Source organism: Salmo salar, chromosome ssa27 (genome assembly GCF_905237065.1).
Source record: "Salmo salar chromosome ssa27, Ssal_v3.1, whole genome shotgun sequence".
Lineage (NCBI taxonomy): Eukaryota > Metazoa > Chordata > Actinopteri > Salmoniformes > Salmonidae > Salmo > Salmo salar.
In genome coordinates, this window is record NC_059468.1 from 20938592 (window position 1) to 20957906 (window position 19315).

Genomic DNA, 19315 nt, shown 5'->3' on the forward strand with positions numbered 1-19315 from the left:
GAATATAAACTGTGTAGTTATTCCCTCCAAGGCAATCAAACAAGTGAAATGTCGGTATAGGGACAAAGTGGAGTTGCAATTCAACGGCTCAGACACGAGACGTATGTGGCAGGGTCTACAGGCAATTAGACTACAAAAAGAAATCCAGCAAACGTCACGGACACCGTCTTGCTTCCAGACAAACTAAACACCATCTTTGCCTGCTTTGAGGAGAATACAGTGCCACCGACGCAGCCCGCTACCAAGGACTGCGGGTCCCCCTCCTCCGTGGCCGACGTGAGTAAGACATCAAACATGTTAACCCTCGCAGGGCTGCTGGCCCAGACGGGATGCCTAGCCGCGTCCTCAGAGCATGCGCAGACCAGCTGGCTGGTGTGTTTCAGGACATGTTCAATAGCTCCATATCCCAGTCTGCTCTCCCGACATGTTTCAAAATGGCCACCATTGTTCCTGTACCAAAGAAGGCAAAGAGCCATTTAGTTCAGTTATCGCCCTGTAGCACTCACTTCTGTCATCATGAAGGGATTTGAGAGACGAGTCAAGGATCATATCACCTGCCACCTTAGACCCACCTCAGTTTGCATACAGGCTCAACAGGTCCACAGACGACGCGATCGCCTGCACACTGCCCTATCCCATCGGGACACCTATGTAAGAATGCTGTTCATAGATTACAGCTCCTTTGTCTTGCTCACATTGAGGGAGAGGTTGTTGTCCTGGCACCACACTGCCAGTTGTCTGACCACCTACCTATAGGCTGCCTCATCGTTGTCGGAAATCAGGCCTACCACTTGTGTCGTCAGCAAACTTCATGATGGTGTTGGAGTCGTGTTTGGCCATGCAGTCGTGGGTGAACAGGAAATACAGGAGGGGACTAAGTACACACCCCTGAGGGGCCCCAGTGTTAAGGATCAGCGTGGCAGATGTGTTGTTGCCTACTCTTGTCACCTGGGGGCGGCCCTTAAGGAAGTCCAGGATCCAGTTGCAGGAGGTGTTTAGTCCCAGAGTCCTTAGCTTAGTGATGAGCTTCGTGCGCACAATGGTACACCTATGTACCATCTCATTGGTTTTTAGGAGCATATACCCACGTGGGTGATTGAAAGATGAACTGAGGTCCACACACTCGTTGGTAGTTGTAATGCACCTTAAAGTTGGTTGCCAACCTCCATATGAAGTCCAATGGCTCACTGAGGTATAATAAGAATGAGACTGCTATGCTGGATGCTCCCCTTGCCCTGCCTGTCAGGTGGTAGCCATATGGCTTTACAAGTGGGATGCACTTTTGAGCGTTACATTCCGAGGGGTTCGTGCTGATTGTACGGAGATTGTGACAGACGGTTAAATGGCGTCCCTTGAGAAGGCAAGAACAAGATGTCAGGAGAAGTGCAGTATTATCATAAGGAGACATACTTGGAATACAGAGGAGGAATGGAGGGAAAAAGAGGCAGAGGAGGTCGAAGGAGGAAGAGGGTGAGCTTGAGTCAGTTAACCATCTCCTTATTTCCCGCCATTTTTAAGTGTAACCCTCTCACCAGGCTCGAATTTGACTCTCGCGATATTACCTTACATAGAATATCTCAACAGCATGGGATGTTTGGTGAGAAGGACATCTCCAATAAGAATCCCTATTGTAAACTATCTAGGTTGATGACAATTATGATATTAACTTCAGATTAAATGATTATAGCTTTCTGTTATTGTATAAGGATATACTTCCCCATGCATTAAATTGAAACTGTAAATGACTCCACCAAGGCAACATGCATAAGGTTCAAAATGTGTATTACATTTTCAAAGCACCACATAAAAAATAATAATAATAAACCCCAATGAGTCGTGCACAACCCATGTCCAAATTATTTCAAGCTTGTTTAACCTGTTGGCGCGCGTTGGAGCTAAAAAAAAATGACGACACAAAGTCCAGGAGCACCCCACCGTTGTGGTTACTCACTACTCGTAGATATTCCCTCAGCGAAGTATGGCAGTTCCTTGCAGGTTTCCTCACAAGATCCACAGCAAGCACACCTATCAATGCAGACTGTAGTCCTTAGCCGTAACTGATATCCCATGGGAACATGAACTCGTTAATCTTTCCCAAGCAATTCTCTCTCGGTGTCACACGATGCGAGGCTAACCTCAAGGCTGTCAAATACCTCCACGATGAGACGGTAGCTTCAGTCTTTACTAAGTCTTTCTTAACAAAATTATAACTCTCTTATAAAATAAAATCGGCATTTCCCTTCAAAACTCAGCAGGTATGGGTTTTGTTCTATTTTTATCGTCTTTTATAATTCTTCTTCACCAACGGTCATAATGTACTGTCCATCCTTTTTTCAAAGTCTCTCTCCCTCTTTTTTTCCCAGGCCTTTTTTCCACTCTCCCATTGGCCACAGTTTAATTAACAAGCGACCTTATTGGTCAGAACTTAAACTTAAGTAAACCAACTTATTCACTTGTACATTAAATAAATATTTCTTAAAAAGAAATGCATTAACAACATTACAATTCGGGAGCAATTCAATCACCTTTTAAATCTAATACCAATTAATTATAAATAAACTCTACTTGGTTTTAACAAGAATAAACTCAATACTTGGTTTTAACAAGGGTATTACAGAAGAATGGTAGAAAGTGTAAGCAGAGTGAGTTGAAGACAGGAGGAGAAAGGGAAGTGAATGAGGAAGAATTGGCGGTGGTAGGTGTGAAGTTCTCAGAGCCCGAGGCTTGCACCAAGGGAGCAAGAGATGTGAATAGTTTTGCTCTCAGGAAAAGGGCACCATTGATAGGAGTAATTACTGGGGTAGCGGTAAATGTGAACACTGACCAACTGAAGGGGAAGATTCCCGGTGTTTGTGATGTCGTTTGGAGCGACGCAGACAGGGTGGCGTGAGTGGTGAAACGGGAGAGTCATTGTCTGTTATTTTGCGTTTTGATGCTGAGTCTTTGTCTGACAAAGTGATAGGATATGTAAGTTATCCTGTACAAGCTTTTGTGCTGACTACATTACATTGTTACAGATGTCAAGCTTATGGGAATGTGGCAGCAGTGTGTAGGAGGAAGGATCCTGGGTGTGAGAAGTGTGCAGAAGGGCATGAGACAAAGGAATGTGTAGCATTGGGGAAAGTAGGGGTATGTGTTAATTGTAGGGGTGCCCATTGGTCTGGGGATCAGAAATGTCTGTAGCGAGAGAGACAGGTTGAGGTTTCCAGGGTTAGAGTAGTGCAGAAGTTGTCATATGCTGAGGCAGTGAAGAAAGTAGAGGAGGATGGGTCAAGGGGGAGGGATCCTGAGAGGACTGGTGTGAGTTGTAGATCTGTACTTGTACAGAGGGATAGGCCAACAAGTGATATGTTTCAGTAAGATTGGATTTGTCATTTATTGTAATGGTTATCAACTGTACTGCAAGGATGCAAAGTAAGTCGCAGAAAACAGGTTGTGGTGGCAGCTGCTGAGGTATTTGGGTGTAGGAGACTTGACATCAGGGTGTGTTGAGTGGTGGTGTCCCATCCTTTCAGGCTGTTGGCCTGAAGTATGACTAAATAGATTTAAATAGCGGAGTATGGTTTTATTTTTAGTGAGTAGTGTTTAGATGGTAGGCTATTTGTTATTTTTTTAATGTATTGTTTTTTAGAGAAAAGATAAATAAGCAAAGTATAAGGGAGTTGTACTCCAGTCTAGTTGGTGGTGGTTATGCAACATTTATTGGATGCCAACCGCCGTTAAACCTCATCGAAGAAGACAAAGACCGAAGGAGCCTGAAGGAGGTGATTACTGGAAACGAACTCGGTTTGCCCTTTATCTGTGGAGCATTGTCGGAGTACTAGAGGAACTTGTATTTCAGGTAAAACAACAACCCAATGTTTATATCCCAGGACAAATTAGCTAGAATCAACAAGCTAGCTAAATTTCTAGAATGTTTAATGCTTTTCGACCTGTTTCCAAATTAACGTAGTTGGTTCAGAGTTCGTTTTGATGTTTCCACCTGCGTGTCCAGTTCGCGTCTGTTGTGGGTGGACAAAATCAACCTGCGCGCGATGGCCGACGCACGTGCGTGAGCGGTCTGTCTGACGCGCCGTAGAAGCTCGCGGCCCGTCTGTTTTCGCTCGTTCACTACGGCGCATTTTAATTCACGCTTGTTCACGTGCGTCATTTCCCCTCCACCAATTAGAGGAACAAATATCAGATTTGGTCTACCTGTGTGAACTCAGCCATATGATACACCTTTTTTATTGCGTTTGACCCCCTTTTGCCATGTTGAAATCTAACACCATTCACATTCTATATGTATCTATGTTCCTATATGAACATATGTCTACAGTCACATGTCACCTCTGGCTGGAAAACTAACTAGAATGTATGTGAAATCTGATAATCTCAAATTTAAGCATAAAATGCTATTTTAAACCTGATGTTGCAAGTCACGCCCCTCTTCCAGTTCAGGAAGTACGTTGTCAGTGTACGAGTTTGTTTTCTCGTTGCATCATTCCGCCGCTGAGGAGAATAATACTGCTTCACCCATTTGTGTCCACGAAATAAAGGTATTTCTTTCAGTAAACGATCTGCCATGCCTTTTAATCGAATGTGTCTTTCATTTCTCATATGGAGATAACTGTTACTCGTTCTTTCTATTGCCGAGTATTTTGTGCGTCATGACAAAGCCACATGCAATATACCTTTACATTACGGCGTGTAGAGCAGAGCTACACAGTATTTGTTTTATTAAATGTGATGGGGACTCACATTATGAAACAGTTTCCGGTGTGTAACTTGCCAAAACTGTTACTTTTTTTCTTTTTTGAATGGGTAATGATCTGGATCCAACTCTGTTTTTTTGTGTGTCACGAATCGATAAATAATACTTCGTAACATGACGTCAATGATACTGTAAAGAAACAGGCAGGGAGCTGGAATCGGCCTGGACTCGAACCATCGTCCGTAGTGACGCCTCTAGTACCGAGATGCAGTGCGTTATATAACCCTTAAGGTTTTTCTTCTAAGTTGAAAAGTTGTAAAGAGCAGTTGCTGAAGGGGCATTAGTCTCTTGTTGCATGTATTTATTAACCCCTGTCTCTTTCTCCTTTCCCTCCCCCTCTCTCTCACCTCTCCAGCGCCAGGATGTGTGGTATTTGGGCCTTGTTTGGCAGTGATGAGTGCCTGTCGGTTCAGTGCACCAACGCTATGAAGATCGCCCACCGGGGCCCAGACGCTTTTCGTTTTGAGAATGTCAACGGCTTCACAAACTGTTGCTTCGGCTTCCATCGCCTGGCTATCGTAGACCAGCTGTATGGCATGCAACCCATCCGCATCAAGAAGTTCCCCTACCTGTGGCTCGTCTACAACGGGGAGATCTACAACTACCAGACGGTATGTCTCTCCTGGAATCCACATTGTTTCACAAATCCCGGGCTCAATAGGTCTACAAACCCCACAGTAGTTATGGCCCATAGACACACAGCCTGGGAATTGTGACGTGAAACTATGTGGATTCCAGGCTATACCTTATGTGTCTATGGGCCATAACTACTGTGTGGTTTGTAGATCTACCATAGCCTGGGATTTGTGACGTGAAACTAGGGTAGGAGATCTACAAACCACACAGTAGTTATGTCCCATAGACACAAGGTATAGCCTGGAATCCAAGCTTCTGGACCCCAGGCAACTGTAGGTATGGAGATGGGACTAGGCCTCTGGGAACTGGACAAGTTTTGGTGTGGAACATATTCAGTTTCTACTTGCTAGCCACGAAGTAGGGACATACTAACGTTAGTGGAGTGATGGCTTTAGGCCAGGCAAGTCCTCTTTTCTTAAAAAGGCACAATCTTTTTGCCAAAGGGACTTTGACAGTACCAGTCAAAAGTTTGGACATACCTACTCAATTTTTTTTTTAAATGTTTACTATTTTCTACATTGTAGAATAATCAAAATATGATATGACGTTTTTGGCCTATATGATATCTGATATTTTCCTTGCCAAAAAAAAGATACCGATAACCAATATAAACATTTTTAGGGGCCTTTTTAAGCATTCTAGTACAGTTAAATAGTTAACACACAATGGACACAGCGGTCTAAGCCACTGCATCTCAATCACTGCGTCTGTGCAAGAGGCGTCACTACAGTCCTTGGTTCAAATCCAGGCTGTATCACATCCGGCCGTGATTGGGAGGCCCATAGGGCGGTGCACAATTGGCCCATCGTCGTCCAGGTTTGGCCGGGGTAGGCGGTCATTGTAAATAAGAATTTGTTCTTAAAAATTGGCCCCTTTTTTCAATTTTCACATAAAATGACATGAAGAAAGGATATGCATTTTCTTGGTACCATTTGAAAGGAAACACTTTGTTTGTGGAAATATGAAAGGAATGTAGGAGAATATAACACATTAGATTGGGTAAAGATAATACAAATAAAAAATAAAAAACCTTTTTTTTGTACCATCTTTGAAATGCAAGAGAAAGGCCATAATGTACAGTCGTGGCCAAAAGTTTTGAATGAAACAAATATGGATTTTCAGTCTGCTGCCTCAGTTTGTATGATGGCAATTTGCATATACTCCAGAATGTTATGAAGAGTGATCAGATGAATTGCAATTAATTGCAAAGTCCGTCTTTGCCATGCAAATGAACAGAATACCCCAAAAACATTTCCACTGCATTTCAGCCCTGCCACAAAAGGACCAGCTGACATCATGCCAGTGATTCTCTCATTAACACAGGTGTGAGTGTTGACGAGGACAAGCCTGGAGATCACTGTCAAGCTGATTGAGTTCGAATAACAGACTGGAAGTTTCAAAAGGAGGGTGGTGCTTGGAATCATTGTTCTTCCTCTGTCAACCATTGTTACCTGCAAGGAAACACGTGCCGTCATCATTGCTTTGCACAAAAAGGGCTTCACAGGCAAGGATATTGCTGCCAGTAAGATTGCACCTAAATCAACCATTTATCGGATCATCAAGAGCTTCAAGGAGAGCGGTTCAATTGTTGTGAAGAAGGCTTCAGGGCTCCCAAGAAAGTCCAGCAAGCGCCAGGACCGTCTCCTAAAGTTGATTCAGCTGCGGGATCAGGGCACCACCAGTACAGAGCTTGCTCAGGAATGGCAGCAGGCAGGTGTGAGTGCATTTGCATGCACAGTGAGGCGAAGACTTTTGGAGGATGGCCTGGTGTCAAGAAGGGCAGCAAAGAAGCCACTTCTCTCCAGGAAAAACATCAGGGACAGACTGATATTCTGCAAAAGGTACTTTTTTTATTTCACCTTTATTTAACCAGGTAGGCTAGTTGAGAACAAGTTCTCATTTGCAACTGCGATCTGGACAAGATAAAGCAAAGCAGTTCGACACATACAACAACAGAGTTACACATGGAATAAACAAACACACAATCAATAATACAGTAGAAAAATCTATATACAGCATGTACAAATGAGGTAGGATAAGAGAGGTAAGGCAATAAATCGGCCATGGTGGCGAAGTAATTACAATATAGCAATTAAACACTGGAATGGTAGGATGTGCAGAAGATGAATGTGCAAGTAGAGATACTGGGGTGCAAAGGAGCAATATAAATAAATAAATAAATAAATACAGTATGGGGATGAGGTAGATTGGATGGGCTATTTACAGAGGAGCTGTGTACAGGTGCAGTGATCTGTGAGCTGCTCTGACAGCTGGTGCTTAAAGCTAGTGAGGGAGGTAAGAGTCTCCAGCTTTAGAGATTTTTGCAGTTCGTTCGTCATTGGCAGCAGAGAACTGGAAGGAGAGGCGGCCAAAGGAAGAATTGGCTTTGGGGGTGACCAGTGAGATATACCTGCTGGATCACGTGCTACGGGTGGGTGCTGCTATGGTGACCAGTGAGCTGAGATAAGGCGGGGCTTTACCTAGCAGAGGCTTGTAGATGACCTGGAGCCAGTTGGTTTGGCGATGAGTATGAAGTGAGGGCCAGCCAACGAGAGCATACAGGTTGCAGTGGTGGGTAGTATATGGGGCTTTGGTGACAAAACAGATGGCACTGCATCCAATTTGTTGAGTAGAGTGTTGGAGGCTATTTTGTAAATGACATCGTCGAGGATCGGTAGGATGGTCAGTTTTACGAGGGTATGTTTGGCAGCATGAGTGAAGGATGCTTTGTTGCGAAATAGGAAGCCAATTCTAGATTTAATTTTGGATTGGAGATGTTTAATGTGAGTCTGAAAGAGTTTACAGTCTAACCAGACACCTAGGTATTTGTAGTTGTCCACATATTCTAAGTCAGAACCGTCCAGAGTAGTGATACTGGACGGGCGGGCAGGTGCAGGCAGCGATCGGTGGAAGAGCATGCATTTAGTTTTACTTGCATTTAAGAGCAGTTGGAGGCCACGGAAGGAGAGTTGTATGGCACTGAAGCTCATCTGGAGGTTAGTTAACACGGTGTCCAAAGAAGGGTCAGAGGTATACAGAATGGTGTCGTCTGCGTAGAGGTGGATCAAAGAATCACCAGCAGCGAGAGCGACATCATTGATGTATAAAAAGAAGAGAGTCGGCCCGAGAATTGAACCCTTTGGCACCCCCGTAGTCTGCCAGAGGCCCGGACGACAGGCCCTCCGATTTTACATACTGAACTCTATCGGAGAAGTAGTTGGTGAACCAGGCGAGGCAATCATTTGAGAAACCAAGGGATTGGACTGCTGAGGACTGGGGTAAAGTCATTTTCTCTGATGAATCCCCTTTCCGATTGTTTGAGGCATCCGGAAAAAAGATTCTCCGGAGAAGACAAGGTGAGCGCTACCATCAGTCCTGTGTCATGCCAACAGTAAAGCATCCTGAGACCATTCGTGTGTAGGGTTGCTTCTCAGGCAAGGGAGTGGGCTCACTCACAATTTTGCCTAAGAACACAGCCATGAATAAAGAATGGTACCAACACATCCTCCGAGAGCAACTTCTCCCAACCATCCAGGAACAGTTTGGTGATGAACAATGCCTTTTCCAGCATGATGGAGCACCTTGCCCTAAGGCAAAAGTGATAACAAAGTGTCTCGGGGAACAAAACATTGATATTTTGGGTCCATGGCCAGGAAACTCCCCAGACCTTAATCCCATTGAGAACTTGTGGTCAATCCTCAAGAGGCGGGTGGACAAACAAAAACCCACAAATTCTGACAAAGTCCAAACATTGATTATGCAAGAATGGGCTGCCATCAGTCAGGATGTGGCCCAGAAGTTAATTGACAGCATGCCAGGGCGTATGCAGAGGTCTTGAAAAAGAAGGGTCAACACTGCAAATATTGACTCTTTGCATCAACTTCATGTAATTGTCAATAAAAGCCGTTGACACTTATGAAGTATTCCATAGTAACATCTGAAAAAAATATCTACACTGAGGCAGCAAACTTTGTGGAAATTAATATTTGTCATTCTCAAGTCTTTTGGCCATGACTGTATTATTCCAGCCCAGGTACAATTTAGATATTGGCCACTAGATGGCAGCAGTGTCTGTGCAAAGTTTTAGTCTGATCCTATGAACCTTTGCATTTCTGTTCAAAGTTTTACTGCCCAAATGTGCCTAATTTATTTATGAATAACTTTTCTTGTTCAAAACTGTGCACTCTCCTCAAACAATAGCATGGTATTCTTTCACTGTAATAGCTACTGTAAATTGGACAGTGGAGTTAGATTAACAAGAATTTAAGCTTTCTGCCAATAACAGACGTGTCTATGTTCTGGGAAATGTTCTTGTTACTCACAACCTCATGCTAATCACATTAGTCTACATTAGCTCAACCGTCCCGCAGGGGACCCACCATTCCTGAAGAAGTTGTTCAACTGACTTGCCTAGTTAAATAAAGGTTACACACACACACACACACCACACTGACCAAAAAGTTATTTTGCTGGTATTTACGCATGTCTCCATTTACAAGTAAAACATAATCAAAACCTATTTCTTTCACTTACTTGCTGTGCTATTTCATTCATTTGTTCAGTCGTTTCATTCTAAACCAGGATTCATCATACTATGGCACGCCGTTTGGGTCTTTGCGTGTCAAATAACACTATTTGACATGTCAAATAAGCTTGTTGACCAATCAAGACCTTAATATGACTGCATTTCACAATTCAATGCATTATTTTTTACGTAGTTATTACACTCCCTTGTATTTCACAACGATTCATCGATACATATGCTATGATGCTGGTAAAGTTGTCTCGCGCACCTACAGTGCTGGTCATAAAAAAAAGCTATCTAGCTCATGGATGCAAACCATGTTCTTGCCCAAAAACATAGCAAAATGACATCTGTTTCAGTAGCTATAGTTAGCTAACTTTTAACAAGGCACACCTGTTAATTGAAATGCATTCTAGGTAACTATCAAGAGTGTGCAAAGCTGTCATCAAGGTAAAGGGTGGCTAATTTGAAGATTCTCAAATCTAAAATATATTTTGATTTGTCTAACACTTTTTTTGGTTACTACATGATTCCATGTGTTATTTCATAGTTTTCATATCTTCACTATTATTCTACAATGTAGAAAATAGTTTAATGAAAGAAACCCTTGAATGAGTAGGTGTGTCTTAACTTTTGACTGGTACTGTATGTGGCCAAAGTTCATGTGAGTTTGAGAACCGGGAGCGAAGATGGAGAATACCATTATCAATATGTTCTTCCTACTGTCTTTAAATCAATGCACCAACTTATTATATTGCACATCTTATGTACCCTGCATTTGTTGGATTTGATTGTGCATACACTTCCTACAATCCATTGTGATTATAAGCATGTATGTCATGAGCATGTATACTCCCCTATGTATTTATTTGGACAGTGAAGCTAAAACTTTTAATTTGGCTCTATACTCCAGCATTTTGGATTTGCGATCAAGTGTTTTATATGTGGCGACAGTACAGAATGTCACCTTTTATTTGAGGCTATTTTCGTATCTGTTTTACCGTTTAAATAATGAAGAGTTACATTTTATAATACCTGTCAACCCTTCCTATCCTTTGTAGGAGACATGGACCCAGCTAATTTCACAACTCCATAAACCAACCCAAATTACAATTTATCACCTTTTTTAAAACTATTTGTTTGATTATATCTTTTTCTTTTTGTTATTTGATTATATTACTGAAATTCTATATCATGCCTGCTTTAAGTCTGATATGGGGATGGGGCTCTGTTAGAGCATGGGGGGTTGGGATGGGTTTGATTTGGTAGGGGATCTGTGTGTGTTCTGTTAGAGCATGGGGGGATTGGGGAGGGTTTGATTTGGTAGGGGATCTGTGTGTGTGTTCTGTTAGAGCATGGGGGGTTGGGGAGGGTTTGATTTGGTAGGGGATCTGTGTGTGTTCTGTTAGAGCATGGGGGTTGGGGAGGGTTTGATTTGGTAGGGGATCTGTGTGTGTTCTGTTAGAGCATGGTGGGGGGTTGGGGAGGGTTTGATTTGGTAGGGGATCTGTGTGTTTTGCCCTCTACCTGTGCTGTCTGTGTTATCTGTATAATCATTCAAAATGCCAAATAAAAAAAAAACATTTGAGAGAGAGAGAACTAAATGAGAAAGTAACAGAAGCATAAATAGCATACCCCCCAACTGAAAATGCTAACCTCCTCTGTTATTTGTAATAGTGAGAGGATGGGACGTTCTGGTGGCATGATCTTTGTCACTCATCATTATTCAAGATTTCTATCATGATTATCTGTAATCATGGTAGCATCCACATGAATGTAGAAGTGTTCCGAAACAATTCCATTGTTAATTGCAATAGAAGTGATTCCAAAATGACACTACATTATTTACTATTAATTTCTATTGGGCACAAACTGCAAATGCATCCAAGTTTGTAGTCACAAGCTTGATGTAGTCATTGTGTGCTAGGAATATGGAACCAAATACTATACTTTTGACAATTGTAATAAACTATAAGTGAATTTGTCGAAATACATATGACACCTTCAAATGGGGAGACTACATGCATAAAGCACATTAATTTCTAAACGGTAAAACAGATATGTATGAAAATACCCTCAAATAAAATGTGACGTCTTGTCGCCTCATAGAAAACATTTCATCTCAAATCCAAAATGCTGGAGTATTGAGGCAAAAAATGTTGCTTCACTGTACAAATAAATATGTAGGGGAGTGTATGTCATGAGCATGTATGACCACCGTCTTACCTCATAATAATCCCAATACTTTTCTTCTTCCTTCTTTAGCTGAAGAAGCAGTTTGAGTTTACTGACTACCAGACCGAAGTAGACGGTGAGATCCTGCTTCACCTGTACGAGCGCTTCGGCATTCAGAAGATGGCGGCCCTATTGGACGGAGTGTTTGCCTTCATCCTCCTGGACACAGCCAATAGGAAAGTGTTCCTGGGGAGGGATACGTATGGCGTGCGGCCCATGTTCAAACTACTGACCGACAACGGCTTCCTGGCTGTGAGCTCTGAGGCTAAAGGTGAGGGGGGACTACTTACTTGACATCTCATTTGGGGTTGAGTGGTTTTAGTTGCTACACAAGTGGATTAAAGAACAATGCCTATTCAGAATAGAATGAACTTTAATGTTTGAGTAAAAAATATATATATATATATATTGTGTAATTACAAAAACCGCTCAACTCTATTGCTATGCAACGGAAATTCAATTAGTAAAGTACCATGTAACAGCTTGTTAACTTCTATGGGCTAGGTGGGACGTTAGCGTCCCACTCCATTCAACAGCCAGTGGCATCGCGTGGCGCGAAATACAAATACCTCAAATGCTATAACTTCAATTTCTCAAACATATGACTATTTTACACCATTTGAAAGATAAGACTCTCGTTAATCCAACCACGTTGTCTGATTTCAAAAAGGCTTTACAGCAAAAGCAAAACATTAGATTATGTCAGGAGAGTACCCTGCCAAAAATAATCACACAGCCATTTTCAAAGCAAGCATATATGTCACAAAAACCAAAACCACAGCTAAATGAAGCACTAACCTTTGATCTTCATCAGATGACACTCCTAGGACATTATGTTATACAATACATGCATGTTTTGTTCAATCAAGTTCATATTTATATCAAAAACCAGCTTTTTACATTAGCATGTGATGTTCAGAACTAGCATACCCACCGAAAACTTCCGGTGAATTTACTAAATTACTCATGATAAACGTTGACAAAATACATAACAATTATTTTAAGAATTATAGATACAGAACTCCTTTATGCAAACGCTATGTCAGATTTTAAAATAGCTTTTCGGCGAAAGCACATTTTGCAATATTCTGAGTACATAGCTCGGCCATCACAGGCTAGCTAATTTGACACCCACCAAGTTTGGGGCAACCTAAACTCAGAATTACTATTAGAAAAATTGGATTACCTTTGCTGTTCTTCGTCAGAATGCACTCCCAGAACTTCTACTTCAACAACAAATGTTGTTTTGGTTCCAAATAATCCATAGTTATATCCAAATACCTCCATTTTGTTTGTGCGTTCAGGTCACTATCCGAAGGCTAACACGCGAGCCATTTCGTGACAAAAAAATTCAAAATATTCCATTACCGTACTTAGAAGCATGTCAAACGCTGTTTAAAATCAATTTTTATGCTATTTTTCTCGTAAAATAGCGATAATATTCCAACCGGACAACGGCATTCAGAGTGAAAGAAAAAAATGGAGAAGTCTCGTGAACGCGCATCTCAGTCTCACTGTCCCCAGGCAGGCCACTTACAAACTCTGCTGCTGTACTTTGCCCAGAGACAGGAGACGCGTCATTCCACTTTCTGAACGCTTTAGAGAGCCAATGGAAGCCTTAGAAAGTGTCACGTAATAGCACAGATGCTGTAATTTCGATAGAGATGCAACAGAAGGACTACAAATTGTCAGACAGGGCACTTCCTGCTTGGAATCTTCTCAGGGTTTTGCCTGCCATATGAGTTCTGTTATACTCAGACACCATTCAAACCGTTTTAGAAAACACTAAAGTTTCTATCCAAATCTACTAATTATATGCATATTCTCTTTTCTGGGCAAGAGTAGTAACCAGTTTAAACCGGGTACGTTTTTTTTATCCGGCCGTGAAAATACTGCCCCCTATCCCAAACAGGTTAATAAGATGATAGTCGTGTATAATGATAGTGTTACTACACATGTATAACAACAACGTTATGTATAGTGTTACCATGTTAGTTGTTAAACATATTTTGTGTGTTTGTTCCCAGGTCTGACTGATATCACCCACTCCATGTCTTCTCCTCCTAAGATCACTCCGTTCCTTCCGGGGCACTTTGAGGTGTTTGACCTGAAGCCCACTGGGAAGGTAGAGTCTATTCAGATGGCCCGCTTCCACTACTGCACCCAGGAGCCCAGCCACGCTGTCTATGACACGGTAGAAATGCTACCCTCCGGTACGCACGCACTCACACACATCCATAGTATTTCCATAACGTCAGCATCTTGATTGACAGCGGCCATAATGTGGGTCAAGGTTACTGATTGTAACAGTACCACTACCTGTAGCTAGCTATCAGTGAAAGGTGATGGCTTATTGATTATTGTTTTAGGATGCAAGTTTTTGGTATTGAGGGCATTGCCATGAATGAAGCCTGTTGTCCAACTGAAATCATTGTAGTATGTGGATGTGTAGTATGTCTGAGTTGATTTGCTGGCCTTTAACCATTCAGTTGACCGGTTCCTGTGTGATGACAGTAAGATCTCTTGCTGTCTTCTGTAGGTTTTGTCCCAGAGACAGTGAAGAGCAACATCCGGTCTTTGTTTGAGAACGCTGTCCGGAAACGCCTCATGGCCCACAGGAGGATCGGCTGTCTTCTCTCAGGTACAAATAATGGCTATTGCAGAGTATTTTTTTCTTCTTTGTGTAGTGTCACACATGAAATCTTGCGTAAGTAATGCTTGAGATCTGTTGTCTTTTTTCACATGCTTGTCTGTGCAAATAAATTAGAATACTTGCTTATTATCATTACACCATAGGTCAAATGACATGTTTGATAAGCTAGTAAATCATGTTTATGACTGTTACTATGTCTTTCTACCAGGTGGTCTGGACTCCAGTCTGGTGGCAGCTATGCTGGTCAAACTGGCCAAAGAAGAGAAGTTAAAGTACCCCATCCAGACCTTCGCTATCGGGGCTGAAGACAGCCCAGACATCCTGGCTGCTCGCAAGGTGAGAGCCTCCCTCCAGGCTCCATAGAGAGACTGCATTATAATAATAATAATAATAATAATAATAATAATGATGATGATTGTTATGGAACAGGTTGGGTAGGTTAGGTCTTAGGAGAATGATTCAACACTTCCACACTCCATCCCCCAGGAGGCAGCAGCAACAAAAGGGTGACCAAAAAGGTGCTCTGTTAAGCCTTGATAAAGCGCAATCAGGTGCAGGTGGGGATCCTTCAGAGTTGGCCGTAGAGCCTGCTGGTCTTTGTTTTTTTGTTGATATCTTTAGTTTTGGAGTGGCTTTGGAAGTTTATTTTTGTAAGTATCTATGTTGGTCATCCTTTTCAACAACCAACAATAATCCTCTTGGGCTAGCCAACCCATAAGAGTCAGGACGGAGCTGGCCCTGGATCCTGGTAAGTTTGCTATCTCCTGGGCACATGTACATACCACACGGTCCTCATACGCTGATTTCTCACATAGATGCACACCTTAAATCAGGTTACAGACCAGTTAACTAGGCCTAAGTCTAAGACTCCTAGACTTAGCTAGTGCAACAATATTAGCAGGCTAGTCAATTGGTTTCATAACAGTATAACTTCATAATCAGTAATAATCCAACTTTATTTTTGTAGCATCTTTTACCCAGTACATTACAGCTCACAAGCCATTACACATGAGCGTTTAAAATAATACAAAAATAACAGAATAGAATAATATAATGATAAATACTCCTTTGTGAAGCCACCTGTGAATTCACTGCTCCCTCTTGGTCAGGTTGTAATTGGAAAAGAGAATGATCTTAAGTTGAAGGCAATAGATAGATAATACGTGAATGAATGTCTTGGTGAATGTCTTGTGGTGTTCCAGGTGGCGTCGTACATCGGCAGTGAGCACCACGAGGTCAACTTCACCCCTGAGGAGGGTCTCAAAGCCGTGGAGGAGGTCATCTTTCACCTGGAGACCTATGACATCACCACCATACGCGCCTCTGTCGGTGAGAGTACACTATCCCGTCGTACATCAGCCTAGATCTCCAAACACCAAGCAGAAGTGGTATCCCACTTAAGCTAAATGAATAAGCTATGAGGGTGATGCCTTTGTGAAATACCTAGACACTAGACAGTTTTGTTGTACGTTCTCCATGTGCCCACTGACCTGGACAAAGGGAGTCTGGTCAGGCTGCATACCTTTTTCTTCTGATTGGCTGGTTTGAATACTGGGAGATTAGTGAGTGTGGCCTACTTCAACTCAATTCTGTTTCTAATAATCCTTTCTCATTCTGCAGGCATGTACCTAGTGTCAAAGTACATCTGTGAGAAGACTGACAGCGTGGTGATCTTCTCTGGGGAGGGCTCTGATGAGCTCACACAAGGGTACATCTACTTCCACAAGGTAAGTTTGTTCCACATCAGAGATGTCATTCTCTCTCACTCACCAATTTCCATGTACCAGTCAGGGTTGTGGTGAATGCAGTAGTCAATTCAGGAAGTGCATGAATAAAAAAAATATGGTAATAGAAATCAACAGGAAATTTGTGGTTAGACTTAATTGAAAATGGAATTGAACCCAACCCTGGATCCAGTTGTTATGTCTGTGAATATGAACTGAGTTGTTGCTTCCTGTTCCAGGCCCCCACGCCCAAGGCAGCAGCAGAGGAGAGTGTTCGTCTGATGAAGGAGCTCTACCTCTTTGACGTCCTGAGAGCCGACCGCACAACCGCTGCACACGGGCACGGCCATCTTCTTTTCCAATACATTCATTCCTTTTAACATCCTTTCCTCAAACTCATCAGACCACTATCTGCTCTCTTCCTTCTTTCTTCTGAGAAGCTATAGATAATTACAGAAGATGTACGTTTTAAAGATGGCACCTAACTGACTTCCTCTTCTCTCCTCTACAGTCTGGAGCTGAGAGTGCCTTTCCTGGACCACAGGTTCACGGCGTACTACCTCTCCCTGCCTGAGGAGATGAGGCAACCTAAGGTCAGTCTCCTCAGCCCCAACCACCATATCCTCACTATCCCTATATCCCTATCCTGTAGATGTGGCTCTGATGAGATAATGGAGCTGAGATAATGGAGTATGAAAGTAATGTATTATTGCAAAAGTGTCTCTTGAAGGATTGTTGTCAGTGTTGTGTATCCAAATCAGTCCTTGAAGCAAATATCAGTTTCCAAACATGTAAAGGATTCCGGTGCTATAATTCCAAACACAGTTCAGTTTCACTGATGGATGGGTGGGTGTGTGTGTGTGTGTGTGTGTAACCAGGATGGAGTGGAGAAGCACCTCCTCAGAGACTCATTTAAAGGTCTGAACCTGATCCCAGATGAGATCCTATGGAGACCTAAAGAGGCCTTCAGCGACGGAATGACTTCTGTCAAGAAGTCCTGGTACAAAAGCCTGCAGGACCAAATGGAGTCAGAGGTACACATACATACATACATGCATGCATGCATGCATGCATGCATGCATGCATACATACATACATACATACATACATACATGCATGCATACAGCAGGCACGCACGTACACATTTTAGTCATTTAGCAGGCGCTCTTATCCAGAGCGACTTACAGGCACGCTGGCATACATTACATATGCACACACACACATTCTGACTCAGTCTTTCTCTCCTCCAAGGTGAACGACTACGATATGGAGAAAGCTCCTAAGACATTCCCGTTCCTCCCTCCCAGAACCAAAGAGGCGTACTTCTACCGCCAGGTGTTTGAGAAGCATTACCCGGGCCAGGCCGAGTGGCTCAGCCACTACTGGATGCCCCGCTGGATCAATGCTACAGACCCCTCAGCCAGAACCCTCTCCATCTACAAGCCTGACAAAGACCAGTGATACAGCAACAGCAATGGCTCTCTTCCAATACCTTCACTAGCGTAGCACTTAGAATGAAGCTGTCTATTGAGCATGCATGCATTATAAGTGGTATTGCTAGTATGGATATTGAAACGTAGACCGTGTCACCTGTCAGTCACCTCTGTCACCATTTCTACACCTCCCCTTCACAACATACCTATCTAGAATTTGTCTCATGCTAGAGTTGTGACGATTGTGGGATTTTAGGGTAACAAATTGTAAATTTTGTTGAAAAATGTTTTGAGCTTATAATGCATCTTTAGCTACTACATACCTAATGAATACAACACTGCTTTGGTGACACCCCTGTCTCAAACGAATGGAGTTGATCACTTGGAACTTTGGAAATGAAGCTTCTCCTACTGACCGTGCTGCTTGCAAAATGCTATTGGATAAGCTGTCTACTTGAATATAAAGTTGAATCCCCTCTTCTCCTAAAATAAATGCATTAAGACTACGATGAAAATGATTTTTTCACAGTTCTTGGCAGTTAGATGATTATACGATAATTGTGCCAGCCCTATGCAGGAATCATCTAGTTCTTGGGATCAGTGTGAATTACAGTTACAGGGTCAGTTCTGATTTGGGGAAACTGTTGTTTCAGGAGGAATGGTTGATAATATTAGAAGACTGATGCCTAGTTAAATAAACAATGCTGTAGTTTATCACTGAGATTCAGTAGCACTACTACTGAAATGCTTTCATACATTATAGTACCATACCTAGATATGATTACATAATACATAGGTGTAAATTACATATTTTAACAGCTTCAGACATAAGCCAAACCTTAACACAATTCTTAACAGTTCCTAATGAGTTCTGTTGGCAAAATATGCCTTTTCCTCTCATTCACATTATTATGAAGTTGGATGCATATAACAGTGAAGATGTAGTGTTTTTTTAATATAGCCTCTTACCCAGAAGTTAGATATAACCTGTAATTTGTGTCTGTTTGCCTCTTACCCAGACAGGACGGAGGCAGCCTTTAAAATAAAGGACATTTTTCTTTCCTCTCTGCTGTAATAGGTGACATTTGTCAGGTTCAGGTACATGCAGATGAGGCTGGGCTAATTTTAATGGCTGGAATGGAATAGAGTCAAATGTGATTGCCATGTGTTTGATACTGTTCTGTTTATGCCATTCCAGCTATTACAATGAGCCTGTCCTGTAACTCCTGACAAAGAGACGGACCCTAATTTAACTAATTTACCTTTAAAATGTCAGAACAGTTATGATGAAACTAAAGCTTTCATGCATTGATCAAGCCACAAAGTTATCTTTCTTATTGAAAAGGAAAAGGCACA

At 42.3% G+C, this 19315-nt stretch overlaps 1 protein-coding gene across 2 annotated transcripts; it reads left to right on the forward strand.

The window, feature by feature from the left end:
• Positions 1-3469: 3469 nt before the first annotated feature.
• On the forward strand, positions 3470-18465 carry asns (asparagine synthetase). Of its 2 annotated transcripts, none has more exons than XM_014177844.2 (12): positions 3470-3841; positions 5109-5364; positions 12180-12420; positions 14177-14362; positions 14689-14790; positions 15011-15138; positions 16005-16131; positions 16423-16529; positions 16766-16866; positions 17038-17119; positions 17405-17560; positions 17778-18465. In XM_014177844.2, exons 2-12 carry the CDS (start codon positions 5116-5118, stop codon positions 17985-17987), a joined length of 1689 nt encoding a protein of 562 aa, XP_014033319.1. In that variant the 5' UTR covers positions 3470-3841; positions 5109-5115; the 3' UTR covers positions 17988-18465.
• Positions 18466-19315: the final 850 nt, after the last annotated feature.